The sequence below is a fragment of the Notothenia rossii genome (assembly GCF_949606895.1).
Source record: "Notothenia rossii genome assembly, chromosome: 1".
NCBI classification, from domain to species: Eukaryota; Metazoa; Chordata; class Actinopteri; order Perciformes; family Nototheniidae; genus Notothenia; species Notothenia rossii.
Window position 1 is genome coordinate 39,713,502 of NC_136912.1, and position 16,690 is coordinate 39,730,191.

A 16,690-nucleotide genomic window follows, 5' to 3' on the forward strand; every position below is an offset into this window, starting at 1 on the left:
CGCAACTGTTTGCGGTCTACTATGACAGAGAAGAGCCTGTCAAGTTTGACTGTACTCAGCATTGAATCAAAACGCACCATAGTTTCAAATCTTAATAAGTTTGTGTGGCGTTTTGCTGATCAAGATGGTAATCGCCACATTCAGCTGTTATAGACATGCCAACTTGATGCTCTGCTCACGGATGAGTCGATGAGAATAATAAACTGTTTAAGAAGATGACCTTACATGTGTAAATATATGTTTTTTCTTTGTGGGGGTCTGCCCCCAAAAAACAGTTTAAAGTCCTGAGAAAGTCAAATAAGAAGGTGTGTAAAACTTCACTACCCAGCCAAAAAGAAAGTAACCACTTTGATTTAACTAGGCCAGTAGGTAAAGGCTTTCCACTGGATAATAACTGCAGCGATGTATGTTTTAGCTGAATACACGTTTTTTTTTTTAACCCTAACTGATGCAGTTAGTCACTTCTTTAATGTTTGTTCTTTCTGATGTAAAGTCAAGGTTGTAACTGTTTGCAATGAAGTTGTGGGGCGCTGAACTGTTCCTTTGATTCTTTTGAATTATGATAGTAATTACTGGTCTTTCAAATTTGAAGGAGGGGGAGCAAGCATCTTGAGGAACATTCATCATTAACTCTCCAAAATATATAGTTTATTTAATAATAACACTGAATATGTGAATCATAACAGTGATTGACAGCTGATAGGAATAATATGATTGTTAATATTATCATATTCATACAGACACACATCGATGAGACAGTTAATTAATGTACTTATTGCAGCAGTCTGCATATTTGGTACCCCTGCTGGTCTAAGAGTTAAACCAACTCATTCAGTTAAAATTCATAAAATTACGTGTGCCACCTTATATATTTATATTTAAGGCTTTACTGATGTGCCACAATAATGTCACCTAATGTTATTGAGTTAAAATATCAATATTGTGGCTTTCCAAGTTAACATTGATTGATATGACTGCGATTAAATCAGCATATACTTCTGCCAGGGGATGCCACCCCTGAAATTCTCCTGCCACCCTCTTGCCACCCCATGAATATGTATCTAGATCCGCCCCTGCCGGGGGGACATACCCCCGGACCCCCCTAAAGGATGTGACGTCCACCCCCTAATTCAAACATGTTCATACAATACTGAATACATTTGAAGACATTTTTACGTCTATTACCTATGTCAATAAGTTTCTGTTTTTGCAGTGTATTTGTCTTTTGTAGACATTTTTCATTTATTCTTTACACATAAAATATCGCCTCAAATCTCACCTAGGGCAGCAAATTAACTAGAACCGGCCCTGGTACTAGGCCTCAAGAGCCTTTCTTTTGCTGACACATAGAAACAAATTGGCGGGGCGCACTTTGCACGCAATAAAAAATTCCACGTGCTCCGCGCCCACATTATGCTTGCCCCAAGTGCCTTAGTACCGCTGCTATGACTCCATCCTAGGGGAAACACTGAACATAGATGGCGACTTTGGTTCTCTGTAAGAAACATAGACAGTATAGCTGTCTCATGGCAAGGTAAACCAGCAAAATGTTCTAAATATATCATACACTTAACTGATTTTTGTTGTGAGCCTTTCTTTTATGTGTCTTAAATATGTTTTGCTGCCGACCCCATCCACCCCAGTACATTGATTTGCTTCTGTGCGGTAATTCCTGTCTGCATCTCCAAACTGGGGGAATGCCGACCATCATCTACTATGGGCGTAATACACTGATTATGGATAAGTACCTCATACAACCCCACTTCAAAACATCAGGTCTGAGTGCCTGTATTTAGGCTATACACTTCATTGTAGACTTATTGTAGGAGCTTTAAACTTCCAACATTTGAAAATAAATAATAATAACTCACACCCTCACCAAAACGTATGCCATTTGTATTAACACAGCCAAATGATGGGAACATTTAAAAAAACAAAAATATTCCAAGCCAATGTAGCCATGCACAAGGATTAAAAGGCGGGGGGAATAAATAACAATCATACCACACACAACGATTCATGGTGCGCTTGGCAGGTCATCAACTTCCGATGGCAGACAAGTTTCATCAACTTTCAGGAACATCTTGGCCTGGTCTTCATTGAAATGCCTCAAAAGAAGCATCTAGATGCCTTGCTTTGGCTATTTCCATGTCTGATAGGATGTCCTCTATTTTGCTCTTCTTCTCACGGGACATGAGGTATGACACAACTCTTCTGCATTTGCTTGACATAGCTTCTTTGTCAACATTCATACCTGTGAGTTATTTGAAGTGAGCCCTCATGCCGCACATCTCAAACAGATATGGCAAATCTCTTAGCAGAACCGGGGTTTCCATTCCCTTTATGATATCATTTCTCTGAGTGTAGAATGTTGCCACCATTTTCTCCTCAATCCTTTTGGTGTCCTTGCTCCTCGTTATGTGCATGTTCTTTAATTCTAATTTTAACTGTTCTTGAGTCTCCCCAGTTTCACCTGGTGGTGGTCGCTGTGGCTGCCAATTAATACACCCATAGGTATCGAGTCTCATTGTCTTGGGAGGTTGGTCTTCACCCTCACTTGCGCTTGTAGCCTTTCTTTTTAAGTAAAGGGAGGTTTTTCCCCTTTTTAAATTGTCCACTCTGCTCTGCAGCTGCTTGGTTAGAGAGTCATAACCGGTACCTACAACTATGTCTTCAATGTAGTCTCGGAATGAAATTGGATACATTAAAACCATCTCCCTGGCAATTTCACTTAGGTGTTTTTTTCCTGGCATAGGGCAGATGGTAAGGATCTCCCCTGCAATCAGGCGAATCACCTCACGCCTCTCACATCCTGTTGGCCGCTCGTTGTTTACAAGCTTTCTTGTTATCTCTAATGGCATTTTACTCCAGGGGATCTCAAAATTGAAGTGCCAGTTATTGTTCAATGGAGTTCGTCTATGCAGAGTTGAGGTAGACGGGGTACTTGAGGTAGACGGGGCACTTGAGGTAGACGGGGCGCTAAACATAATATTTCTACAACGCACAGAACATTCTTGATATATTTTGGCTATACTAGATGTGGCTCTCGTCATGCATCTCATAAACCTCTATTGTTTAAAAATCTCTATTAAACCTGGTCACAGAGCTCAATTAAATAGTTCATCTTGCAACTGGTTTGATGCCTACACCTGGTCTATGGGTAAAATGAAAATATTTGAGAGGAGATAAAGTAAAAGCAGGCATCGACCAGGTACCAGTTTTTTAATAGGTGGGGAAGCAGTAGGGCTTGGCGATATATCTACTGTTTAAGGCAGTGGTCGCCAACCGGTCGGTGCGGGTAGATCGCGGACCGTTAAAAAAAAAAGTAACAAAAGAAAGAAAAATAAAATAAAAATAATAATGTTTGAAAAATACGTTTTTAGATGTAAACCTATCATCCACCACCCCGTTAGCAGGTGCCACTTTATTGACGTATATTTGAGACACCTCAGTAATATAATACATTAACCGTGCTTTACGTGAAACTCATCATGACACAAGAGAGGACGGCAGGACTGTAATTTCCCGTGTTCAGTGAATGCAACAGAGGCAAGACACCAGACCAATCAGAGAGTTGCATGGAAATAAACGTGTGCTTGTGTCATTCAAGCTCGGCTCTGTGTGCGTGTGGCGATAGCGCATTTAGTGTGATAGAGAGAGAGGGTGAGGAGAGAGAGAGAGGGAGAGAGAGGTGCTAGCGGGGACTGTGATGTTAGCATCTGGTTAGCGAGCTGCACTAACGGACATAAGGAGCTGTTTCCACAACAAGCTGGAGGAGAGTCCTCCCCTGTCAGACTGAGGGGCTCAGGTGAGCTAAAGGACTCTCAAAGTGTTTAGAACGGTTTTGTCACAAATTATTCAAAAGATTATTTCCGCGGCACACCTTCATATGATCATTTTAGTTATACAAACAATAAGAGAATAAATGAAAAACAGGTATGAAATACTATATGGCAGTAAAACAAGAATACAGTTTAAAAAGGGGAGTGATTTGTAAAATATCCATAAAGAAGAAGCCAACCTCCTATCCATCCCCACCCACATCAATCACCGGACCTGGGTGGACAGTGCCTTCTCCGTCGCTGCCCCCTCCCTCTGGAACTCACTCCCACAACCCATCAGAGACTGCACTGACCTCACCACCTTCAAAAAACTTACAAAAACTCACCTCTTCAATCTGGCTTTTAATGTGTGATTGTTTTTGTATTATTTTACTTTAACTTTAACTATATATTTATTTGTTGTTCCTTTCTTTTCTCTTCACTATATCTGTAAAGCGGCTTTGAGCACCTGTAAAAGCGCAAACAAATTAAATCTATTATTATTATTATTATTATAAAGAAAAAGTAAATCTGTTTACAGTTCTGTTTCATATCTCTTCATGTTGCTCTCAAAGTGCAACAGATTAATGCTTTCAACTTCAATATTAAAAACAAATCTTCCCAGGGGAGCATCCTCCCGGACCCCCTACAGGAGGTGTGGACCTAGAGGACGTGAGGACCCCCCCAGGGGAGGTGAGGACCCCCCTAGAGAAGGCAAGGACCCCCCTAAAGGAGGTGAGGTCCGCCCCCCACTCATCAAAAATTGCACTTTACCCCTGCATGTATGCCGTGAGCTGATTATGGAGCCTTCATTGTAACAGTAATTCAGATGCAATTAGCCTATATAAAAGGGCTCAAATTGGAAGCACTGTCTGGGCCGTCTTTTTCACTAATTCTGCAATAGGTAGATCTCGCCTTTCACCTAGGCCGAGGTCGGTGATCTTGGGCTTAAAAAGGTTGGTGACCACTGGTTTAAGGTAGGTCCGATATTAGGAATTATGACGTCATCCCGATAAACCCAATAAAAGTATTAATAGCCCCGATAATATACAATATATTTTTGGGTAAAAAAAAAAGAAAAAGATACTGCGGTGTGGGTGGATTGGGATGAGGGGCGCTTGTTTTTCACTCGGCTCCTCCCGTTTTGCCAGTACTGTGGTATTAGTGGTTTAGGAAGAGGGGAGTTTTTCACAAATCCAGCGCTCCCTAAGTCATGCCTGGCTGTGACCTAAATGGTGTGCGGCCATGAAGCCATGACAGTAAACCAACATGTCGTCGGTAGTATGGGACTATTTCAAAGTTTCAGAGTTAGATAGTTCGCTTGCTATTTGTATTAACAAATGCAATTCAGAAGTTCCACAAGGAGGGAAAAAGGCAACGAGCTATAATACTTCCAACCTGATTAGTCACCTGAAACATCGATATCGCTACGATGGTGTGTTAAAAGCGTACGAAGACGCCTGCGCTGCTAAACTAGCGGCGAATCCAAAGCCAGCTGCAAAGGCACCGGGGCTTTTACCTATCGACGAGGCTTTTGAAAAAGGCAAGAATTTTGCCAGAGACGACCCCAGGGCTAAAACGAGGAAAAAACTACAGGTACATTTAATATATATATATATATATATATATATATATATTTATATATTATATTATATTATTATCAGGTATCGGTCTTGAGAAGCAGGAAGTTATCGGCATCGGTTTGAAAAAAACAATATTGTGCATCCCTAGTTTAAGGTATATCGATATAAGATGAAACAATACCATGTATATCGATATAGTTTGATGTTGTGTTGCATAACCTGTTTTCTCTGTAAAGCTGTGCCAGTGTGTTTGCCTCTCTTCTCTGACACTCCGCACGACCTCCCCCTCCCTTTTTTTGGTTGGAGTGCAGCAAAGCGGGAGTTAGTCCTCGACTGAGGGACTGACTAGAATGATAACGTTGCTGAGTGATGAAGTTACTCCATTGGTCGAAGTGAGTTATAACTTTAGACCATCAGCCGACAGTGATTCTGCTGGTTATGTCGCCTCCGCGATCAATCATCTGATCAACTTCTTCAATACACACGCAGATGTTTTTTTTCCTGTAGGACTATGAAATGTATTTTTTCCTGTATACCATTTTTATAAAGTCATTTATATTTTCTCACACATACTTGCGGGTGAATAGTCTCTGTGTGGCTTTTCACTTCTCATTATTCTTCTTGGTGTGGCCATAGGTGTTTCTGGCTCAGCTCTGGGAGGCGGGTCAGGAATCCCACTGGCATCGTTTTCAGCTGGATAAAAGACACAAAATAGGAATTAGGCCTGCTATCATGTTTTCTCATTACAAAGCTTGTTTTGCAAGACCACAATATTACAATTCGGATGATCTCAAATGGAGTGAGGATGTTGTGCTTTTATTTTCAACATTAAAAGGAAACATCGTTTTTACAACTCACAAATAAGTATAATTACATAAAGCTTTAACACTGGCAATCAGTTTTCTAGCGTCGATTGGCCTCATGACGTTTTTGAGATCTGCCTCGATTAGATATTTCAGGTCTTCCAGGGTGTCCACTCCCATTTATTGAAGAGCCTCCAACACCAGCTCGTTTGTACTTGAGTTTGGCAGCACAGAACTAATGAAGCCAGCTACAAGATCACCCTCTGCATCATCCATAACTCAAAAAATAAGAAAATAAGAACAAATAAAACAGGACAAATGTAATTTTAAACATTCTCCAGAGCCCTATCTTTATTCCTTAGCTTCCAAGGCAGCCATCTCATGATTAGCTTTCAACACCTAAAGCCTGATTTATGCTTGGGTATGCGTCTGCATCTTTGTGGAGCTTTGCCGAGAGAGCAGGGGTTTATATTTAATGATATATATATATATATATATATATATATATATAATTAGTAATATTTATTTATACACATTTTTAACTCCGTTACACGTGGCGCATAACACCTCGTAGTCCATTTACTCTTTTAAATTGAGAATAGTGTACTAATAACTAATGCTGGTGCACATTTATATAAAGTTGATTATGATCAGGAATATCCCATCTGTACTTTGGTGCCCTGTCCCAGGTACAACTTAAGTAGGTATTAATCAATGTAGTTTACTATCATTTTTAGTCATGCATAGTAGGCTACTGCCTTCCTGATTGCTTTATTTTTGAGAAACCTATTCTGCACCTACCTTGGTTTTAAGAGAGTCCAATACCCTATGAGACTGTTCAGTCTCATAAAACATGCTCAATTAACTTATTGAAAACACAAGCTCACAATCAAGTCAGATGGGAGATCTACAGAAGCAAAGTGTGATAGACAAAGATGTATTACTGAGATTATTTTTTTAAACAAACAGAAAATAAATCTTTGTTGTTCCACAAGGCCGTTGTACCTACATTTGCTATAGCAAATGGATTAACAAGTGAATGTAGGTACTTAACCTTCAACTACCTTCTGCCTGAAATCCCTGTGACATTATTGTTGTAACCAACTAGCTGTGTGGAACATTATCACAATACATATTTAAGCTAAATGACTTTGATTGTAAAAGATCTTTCGCTGTATTACTAGCTTCGTCAACATGCTTTGGTGAAGGCCTATTCTTTCAATATGATGGACTTGAATAGTTGGATATTATTAGACGTCTAAAAGGACAACATTTGGTTCTTTGTTAGTAGAGTTGCTTGACTTTAAATGCAATGCTAATACCAATTTAGCATAGTGGTAGCACTAACTGCTAACAAGGTTTTGATACAGTATTCAGAGGCTAGCTGTAAGTGCCAGCTAGCATGTTCAATGTTTTGGGCTGAATTGTACTAGGCCTAGGGCAGGGGTCTGCAACCTTTTTGACCAAAAGAGCCATTTTGCTGCTTTTTCCCCCAAAAATGTTTGTCTGGAGCCGCAAAACATATTTCATAGCTTGATAGCTAATAGAGTTCATTTATTAGGCTATTTATTACATTATATAAAACTGTTAACCTCTAATAAGAAACAAAGAACTCCTATAAGGAGAATTACAAATAATACACAGGCTTACTTTAAAATAAATTAAACACAGCACTTGGGGAGTCCTCTGCACATTTGAAGGAAAAAAAATATTATTAAAATGGGCCCACTTTGAAATAAATAAAACATATAGCTGCATCCTAAAAATAGTTAAAGGTAGAGTAGGTAAGAATCATAGATAAGAATGGAGAAACCAGCTCGAGTGCGCTAGAATTTGAAAATACACAACCGGAAAAAATATGCCTCTTCCTTCAGACTTCCTCACAGAGCCCCTCCTCCAACACACACGAACGCGCACATGACCAATGAGGGCACGAGATAAATTTGTGCACAGATGGAAAGCTGACAGGCTGACAGGCAGGTAGGCCATCCAGTTATTTTAGCCGGGCCGGCTCAGATGATTGGTCGTGCTTTTTACAGCGCTACGGCTTCCAGAGATTAATTTTTGTATGTATTTATTGTCAAAGCATTTAATATATTCATTGCTATCGGGATGTTAAGAGCATTCCATGGAATATAACAAAAAGTGTTTTCTGAAATAAATTACATACCCCATTGAATTATGACTGAAGATCGTCAGCTGTCTTCCTCTCCGTGTTGTTGTTCCCGTTGTTCCTCGATACGTAAAGGCTTTAGTGCAGCACCTTTGACAACTTCTCTCTACATATCAAACATACCGGTAAACCAGCATCGTTTGCTGTGAAAGCATATAACTCTGTCCACACAGAATTAAATCCTGTGTTCCTCCGGTACTGTTCTTTTATTTATCCATAGTTCGCTCATCGAGCCGGTGGTCAGGTTATTCGCCTCCAAGAAAAGGCGCTCGCGCGGGACCGTAGCAGGATGTGACGCATATTTTAGTTGACCTAATTAAAACCGTTTTGTTTTTTATTTATGTGTCACAGTATCACCTCAAAATACAAGATACGAAACATTTTCAACCATGCAACAAAATATAAATAGTCCTACAAATATTTTTATTTTATTTCCTTCTTATTTTTGTCAAAGCTCAAGGGAGCCAGAGCAGAGGGCTTAAAGGGCCGCATGCGGCCCGTGGGCTGCGGGTTGCCGACCCCTGGCCTAGGGGAAGATGCTAATGTTATTTATCCTCTAGATCCTTTCATTTTTCACTTAAAGTGAAACTCAATAATTGTTTTGCATGCTGTCCGCCAATCACTCTGTTTTTTAAATATTGAGGTAAGACACACATTTTAGAACATTGATACATTTCATAAAGCTACTTTCCTAACAAACGCGGTGCAGTTGTAGCAATCGCTACGAGAATGCACTCTGTGTTAGCTGCACAAGGCACTTTGCGTATAGCTTCACGTCTATGATGATCTGAAAAGCTAACTGATGTCAGAAATGTACACAGCTTTTTTTATGTTGAAAGAGATTAGCAGCTCAATGTTACTTGGGTTGTCAACGCAAAACAGTTGGTTGTTTCTTAGTTCAATCAGGAGAGACGTGATGTATGGAATACATGTTTATTATCGGATGGAGGGAAGTGATAGGTAAGCTTGAGGAGTGGCGCTCCCTATGAATTAGTGAAGGGAGCGAGTATTGCCATGACAAGCAATACGAAGTGATAGGTCTTCCTGCCTGAACTTGCGCTGAGCTTCATTAGAGTTGCTTTACTGTAATTTCAATGCTAATACCAATTTAGCAGGTAGCTAACTGCTAACAAGGTTTTGATTTTCAGAGTAGATTGGCTGTAAGCAGGGGCGGCGCCAGGGGGGAGCTAGTGGGGTGCTGAAGCACCCCCCAGGATTGCCAAAGCACCCCCTAAGCACCCCCAAGAAATATGTTTTTTTATTTTTTTTCGATTTTTTTTTTTTAATTAAATTAAATTTGAAAAATTATTGATTACATCAATGCAAATGTGAAACAAACAAATGTTTGAGCAAAAACATAAAGCCAACACAGGTGATTAGGCCAATGGCCAGCACCCATTAGATTTTTGACCCACCCATAGGCTAAATTACTTTGTGACACTTTAGTGACTTCCTGTTAGCTGGAGCGCCAAATTATTTGCGAACAGCAAAGTGACAAATAGATCGTTTTTTAGTCCTTAAAGAGCCTGTGACACGAACCCAACAACTGTTGTGCAATGAAATAGTGGGCTACGAGTAATCTCGAACCGTCAGTTTAAAAAAGAAAAAGCGATACCGTTCCGATAAATATCAATAATTTCGAACATCGCGGGAAAATTCCTTCGACTCATTTTGAGGTTTTGGGGGAAGCCGGAAGTGACGTCATTGCGGGAACGCTTCACTGTGCGGCAAGAGAGCCAAACACGGACAAAGTGTGTTGTCATGCGTAGAAATTGTGAATTACTGAGTTTAGGCACGTTAATAACGTTTTAATGAAGTTGACTACAGTATATTCATATTTGTCAGTGCTTTCATGTCAATTCGGCGAACATAAACATAAATGATCGTGGTGAAGATGATGATTAAATTAGGATTAAAAATCGGTAGTGAGAGCTGCTGAATTTCCTCCCGTCGGATGTGATATAAAAACAAATCGATTATTTTTGTAGTTGTAAACTCAAGTGGATGAAACTACATTTATTAGTGCTTTCATGTCAATTCGGCGAACATATGTTACATTAAATGATCGTGAGGATGATGATTTAAAAATCTTTTGTTTGAGCCGGTCTGCATTTCCTGATGAGAAAACAAACCTTAGCTTTTTGTAGTTGCAGTCAGTGGTGTAGTGGGCGTTGGACGCGGGGTTACGCCGTACCCCCACTTATTTGAAGCATGATTTCTTTTTTTAATAGTCTAATAAATCTAAAATCATTGCCAGTGTTATCAGTTGCAAGTGTGTGTTTGTTGTAATAATGACGAAAACATAATAGGCAGATTTCACAGTAATTATAATAAAAACGTAGCTCAAGCATTTATGCAACTTGATTTGAAGCGTGTGTGTGAGGGGCAGAACTGTGTGTGTAGGGTGACCAGGTGTCCCGCACTGTGCGGGACTGCACACACAGCATTTTTATTATTTGTTCCGCGTCCCACACATTGAGACTATGTCCCGCATTTGAGTGATAGTCGCGCAGAAAGGCCGGATCGGTTCGCTGACAGCCGGCACCGCCCTTTATTATTATATTGTCTAAACGGCATCATGTAAGTTGCGCTGACAGGCGACACAGAGGTCCCCAAGCCCCCCCCCGTTGACAGTTCACGAGCGCGTCCATAGTGTCTCCCGTCCACCCACCACCCCGTCCACCCAGTAAAAACATCCCCACTACACCACTGGTTGTAGTAGTACACCATCATGGATTAAACGTGTGTTTTTATGGATAAAATGCACGGATTATTATTATTATTATTATTCCCACTCCGATCGGGACACTAGGTCCACCGTTTCCCCGCAGCGAGGCTCCCCCCGTTGACAGTTTACGTGGGCTGGGCTGGGTGCAGTGGCGGACTGGCCATCGGGACGAATCCCGATGGGCCGGCACCGAAGTGGGCTGGTCGGATAAGTCACTAGCACATCCCCCACTCCCCCCGTTGACAATTTACTAGTGGTACCGAAGTGGGCCGGTCGAGAGTCCCGGGCTGATTTTTAGTCCAAGTCCACCACTGGCTACATGACCGTATGATCGCCCATATTTACGCACCTAATTCCTAAACTTCTAACAGATACAACATAAACCGATCCTTCAGCCTCATATGAGCTCTCAGACACGTTCAAAATTAAACTGTCATCGCTGTCTGAGCTTGCTGTTGTGTGCCCCATCGTGCGTTTACATGCAGATGCTGGGATCCTGAACGGTGCAGCTGGAGAGCTGTGCCCGCAATGACGTGACACATAATTTGGCGGGACTTGAAGAATCCCCGAGAAGATCTAGAAAATTGTCAACATTGAAGGGCAGATTAATGGTTATCAAAGTACAAATATCCAAAATCAGTTCAGGAAAATCAGTTTTCAAGGGTGGAACGAGCCATTCTGTGTGCGTGCGCGAGCACCGGTGGGTCTCTACTGGAGATCGTTGTGGTTAGCATCTGGTGCTAGCTAGCCAAACTAACGGATATAAGGAGCTTTTTTAACAACAAAGTGGAGGGAGAACTCTCCTGTCAGACTGAGAGTCTCAAATAACCTCAGCTCAGGTGAAGTAAAGGACTCTCAGTGTTTAGATAGTTAACTTTAGTCTAGTTATCTCAGTGGGTCTCAAACATTTTTTTAAAGGGGAGTGATTTGTAAAATATCTATAAAGAAATAGTAAATCTGTTTACAGTTCTGTTTCATATGTATGTTGAGAGATGTATCCATAGATCTCTTAATTTTGCTCTCAAAGTGCACCAGATTGATGCTTTTAACTTCAATATTTAAAAAAAAATCTTCGGGAGCATTTCAAAATGCAAGATGGGGGGGGGTGGGTGCTAGTGGATCGCCGGAGCTGTTAGAACTACAATATAAGCATGTTAATGTTAATCTAAGTGCAATGCCTTGCGGCCTGTAACACCATCCTTGATGGAGCATATGTGTGGGCAGGAAAGGAGTGAGCAGAGAGTAAATGGTAAAATGGTAAATGGACTGTACTTATATAGTGCTTTATCCAGTCTTTAAGACCCCTCAAAGCGCTTTACATACTACATGTCATTCACCATACACCCATTCATACAGAGCAGTGTATCTTACTCTAGAACCTAACATTATCACACATTCACACACACCGTTGGCCATGCCACCGGGAGCAACTCAGGGTTAAGTATCTTGCCCAAGGATACATCGACATGTTGACTGCATGGGCTGGGATCGAACCCACAACCTTCTGGTTCAAAGACGACCACACTCCCTCACAGCCACAGTCGCCCCACAGAGTAGAGTAGTTGTCGATTTTTGTTCTGTTTTCTGTGACTATCTACCTCACCCTCTCAGACTTTCAGTTGCGCGCGCTACTAAAGAGACGTGTTACCATGGAAACCAAACAATGGTTCAGCTGAATTAAAGTCCGAGTGGAAACAGTTGTGTGTAAATCTGATTTTGGGAGAAATGCGGGAGAAATATGACCCCGGGAGGAAACCGGGAGAGGGCAATGAAATCGGGAGTCTCACGCGAAAATCGGGAGGGTTGACAAGTATGAGTTGCAGAAGAAAATTCAACTGTAGCGCTGGTGCATTAATGGGAAACCCTTAAAGTTTGAGCACCCTCTATGAAACGTCAAGCTACCCCACAGCACCCCCTAGAGAAAATCTCTGGCGCCGCCACTGGCTGTAAGTGCTTGCTAGCATGTTCAATGTGATGAGCTTATGCTAGGGTGATAAGGCCTAGGGGAAGATGCTAATGTTATTTAACTTCCAGATCCTTTCATTTTTCGCTTACGGTGAAACTCAATATGTTTTTTACAAACTGCATGTATATGCTCTTTGTGTTTGTGCATGTACATATCCTCCCTGTGTGTGTAATGTGTGTAAACACAACAGAGTGGGGAAAGACATTTCCCTCTGCTGAGAAATCATAAGTGAATGGCCACATTAGGTTTGCCTGCAGTGAATGCTAACACCTATTAGCCAGTTTATAGATGTATCATGGCATAGTCAGATGTCTCTCATAACCCACAGTCTATGGCTGTTACGGGTGGGTTATAGCATAATTGTATAACTGAATTGTGCTCGGAATTTGCACCCAACATGTTAATAACAGTTTTTTTTTAACTCTATGGTTGTAAACAGTTTTTATAACATGAAATCTTCAAATTAATACAAATGTAGCAATAAAGTGAAAGTCAAAATGTGTTTTTACTATAATAGGATATTCAATACCTGTGTTTTTTCAGTTTATCAATGTAAAGTAGTTGTTAAATTAAGCAAAATTACAAAATATTTCTTTCTTTACTCATATATTTTCTTGCAATTATACATTTTATAAATGATTATTAACAGTATATTTTTATGTATTTGACAGTGATATATAGCCAAAACAAAAGTATTTTTTTGTAAAATTACACAAAATGCAGCTAATTTTGCCAACAGAAAATTCTTTATTTTTACGGTTAGTTTCTTTAAATTCACATTTAAAAACAGCTAAAAAAACAGATAAATAATGTATGTTTTTTTTTGTTAAAATACATGACACATTTCAATAAATGGTTTATTCTTGTAAATTGAATATGATTTCCTGTAATTATGAAATACAATAAAAAAACTGTAATTTTTTCTGGGGAAAAACTGTAAAAAAAACATTTTTTTTTTACCATGCAGGAAAGGGGAAGTTTGGGGCCGACCACTGAAACTGCTTCCTCAGCGACCCGGCTCTGGATAACCGGTGGGCGATGGATGAAGGTGACTTTCTGGTTGGTTTTACATCATCTCAAATCATACACTTTTTTACCTGCTGGACGGCTTTTAAAGTAGAGCTTCTTTGCAGAAGGTGTTAAGTTTAATTGACATTCATTTAGTACCAAAACTACAACAAATGGCAACGTACAACAAAGTGCAAATTCATCTAAAACACTATTTCTGTTAAAAGCGAAAATTTGGGCTGAGGTGAGTCCAACACACCTATTCACACTGATGGAATAAGTTCTTCTAGACAAACAGGTACAAAGTAGAGGAATTAAAGGTCCAAAAGCGTATTTATATATGATAAAGTCTCATCTTTCATATGCCGGTTTCATTCAAGTTGGGTTCTGTCTGCAGTTGAGGAAAATGGAACCCAGATAGGAATTGAAAATGTCCTGTCTGTGTTGACTGCATTTATGGCAGGGTGCCATGGGATAGATGGTGACCACGAGCTGAGTCATCCTACCTCTGTGTAAACTCATATCGCCATGACTGGGGGTCAAACAGCAGTAAGCCCATCCATATGCAGCACCTTCACAAAAAAATAAAATAATAGCCTGACTGGGGGATGTTGTTCACAAACCGAGGTGAATGACAGAGCTGTTTGCTTCTGATCAGCCCATGGTATCCCAGAAGATTCACAGGGGGGGGGGGGAGGGGGGACACTGCAGCTGGAGAAATCAGCATAAACATTCCCAAAAAGCCAAGTCCTAAGTAGAGGTTTAATGCTATTAAGTGAGGCTGCTTTTCATGTTATGAGTGACAGATGCATGTGTGAACTTCTACTGTATGCAACAATGTTTTTACAGGTTGCACGTCTGCAGCAGCTAAAATCCAGGAGAATAAATCAAAGTCAGGCTTTTTCCTTGCTACTTAGTGAAGGGTAGGAGTAACCTTTAAGAGTGTCTCTCAAGTGATCACATGATTAATTCACGTGTGCTTAGAGTAGGAATGGCCAATCAGGCACAATGGCTGCGGTTAACAATTTTTTGTCCTGTCTTTTGGTTATTTCACTGCAGGATTTAACCAACATTCTGAACAAAAGCCTATCTTATATTGTTTATACGTTATAAGTAAAAAATAAACATTGGAAAAGTTCCACCTGTCAACAAACACAGGAAATTGGGACGAATAAATTACAAAAGAGTTGGCATTAATATAAACATTAAATACCCAAAACTAAAATGACTCATTATGCAGAATGGCCCATTTTGGAATATAATTGTCTTAGAAACTCATGATATGTGACCCATATTCGGTGGATTTTAAAGAAACAATGTCTTGGCTTTTCAGAATATGAAACTTTTTCGGCATATTCAGAAGATAAATACATTTTTGAAGCTTGTAAAATTTCTATGACGAGCGGAAAACCGAGCAACTTAAAGGGCCGGCATGACAGCAGGCGAAGTGTGTTTCTTCAAAAATACACAGCACACACACTTATAGCTACACTCACCAATTGTCTTACGCCCAAATTCCTTATGCAAGTAAAAAAAAAAACCTCATCCTCAACGCTACTATCTTAAAAATGAGTTTCCCTAATCAATTCGATAGATTTATGTCGGTGATCCATATGCTGACTGTTGAAAATGATGAGAGGATAAGCCTGCTAACAAGCTTTGTTGTAAACAAGTATTTCAGAATCATGGCTAATCCGGTTGTAGTTCTAAGGGGGGGCAAGGGGTATATGCCCCCAAAATATTAAGCCTTGAGTCTCCTCTTAAAATAACATTGGCTAAAAAAATATCTACTAACTTTGAAAGCCTTTTTCTCATAATCACAATAATTGTTTATCGTTATGTGAATAGTAAATAATGATTATGAATTTCTCTAACTTAAATCAGATATTTAGTTTAGCGGTTGTTCACGTTATTTGCCTCAGTAAAGCAAAGAACATTGTGAAGAACAGTACACACCCTGGTCACCATCTGTTTGGACGGCGCTACAGATGTTTTAAAGCAAAGACAAACAGACTTAAAGACAGTTTCTACCCCAGAGCAATAATTGCACTAAACTCCAGCATGCATTGACATAATATATATATATATATATATACATATATTTTGTATACACACTCAAACGTACTTAAACCGATATATTCATGCACTTTAAACTTATCTGAATATTGAAGCATGAATGCTTGTTGTTGTATGTTGTCTCCTCCTGAATGTTGTACGTCTCTTGTTGGTTTGTGTATTTTTGATGGCACCTTAAAAAATGGAGTAGCTCTACTCATCTCATTGTATACCTGTATAATGACAATAAAGTATTCTATTCTATTAACCGTTTTGGATGTGTAACATTAAGTTGTAGCACTTATTTAGAACCTAATATCCTTATTGTAATATATGCACAAGAAAAAGGTTATTTTCAAGGAGGATTAGAATAATACAACTAGATGAACACACATTGATAAACCACATTTTTGTTTTAAATGAAAAAACTATTAAGAGCTCTGGAAATAAACAAAATAATAAGCCAATATTCAACTACCCGGGTACTGTGTTTTTTGTGTTGGCTTGGTAAGCTTATCTAATACATGAGAGGGATGAATGGTGAGGGGTTCTT

The 16,690-nt window shown here is 39.8% G+C and overlaps 1 protein-coding gene across 11 annotated transcripts in view; it reads left to right on the forward strand.

Moving 5' to 3' along the window:
- Window positions 1–16,690, forward strand: part of LOC307042702 (uncharacterized protein) — a gene marked incomplete at its 3' end in the record, with an annotated part of 57,005 nt that overhangs the window by 16,385 nt on the left and 23,930 nt on the right. For 3 of the 11 annotated variants that reach the window (XM_079686731.1, XM_079686743.1, XM_079686735.1), the window contains exons 1-2: window positions 5,062–5,417; window positions 14,042–14,122. The exons of 2 other annotated variants lie outside the window; for them this stretch is intronic. Coding sequence is in view for 1 of the 9 variants with exons in the window: in XM_079686735.1 (XP_079542861.1) it covers window positions 14,113–14,122 (10 nt within the window). Of the gene's footprint in view, window positions 1–4,446; window positions 4,557–5,061; window positions 5,418–14,041; window positions 14,134–16,690 lie in introns of those variants that run through there. 6 more of the 11 variants (XM_079686737.1, XM_079686740.1, XM_079686732.1 and 3 more) reach the window with 5 other exon arrangements.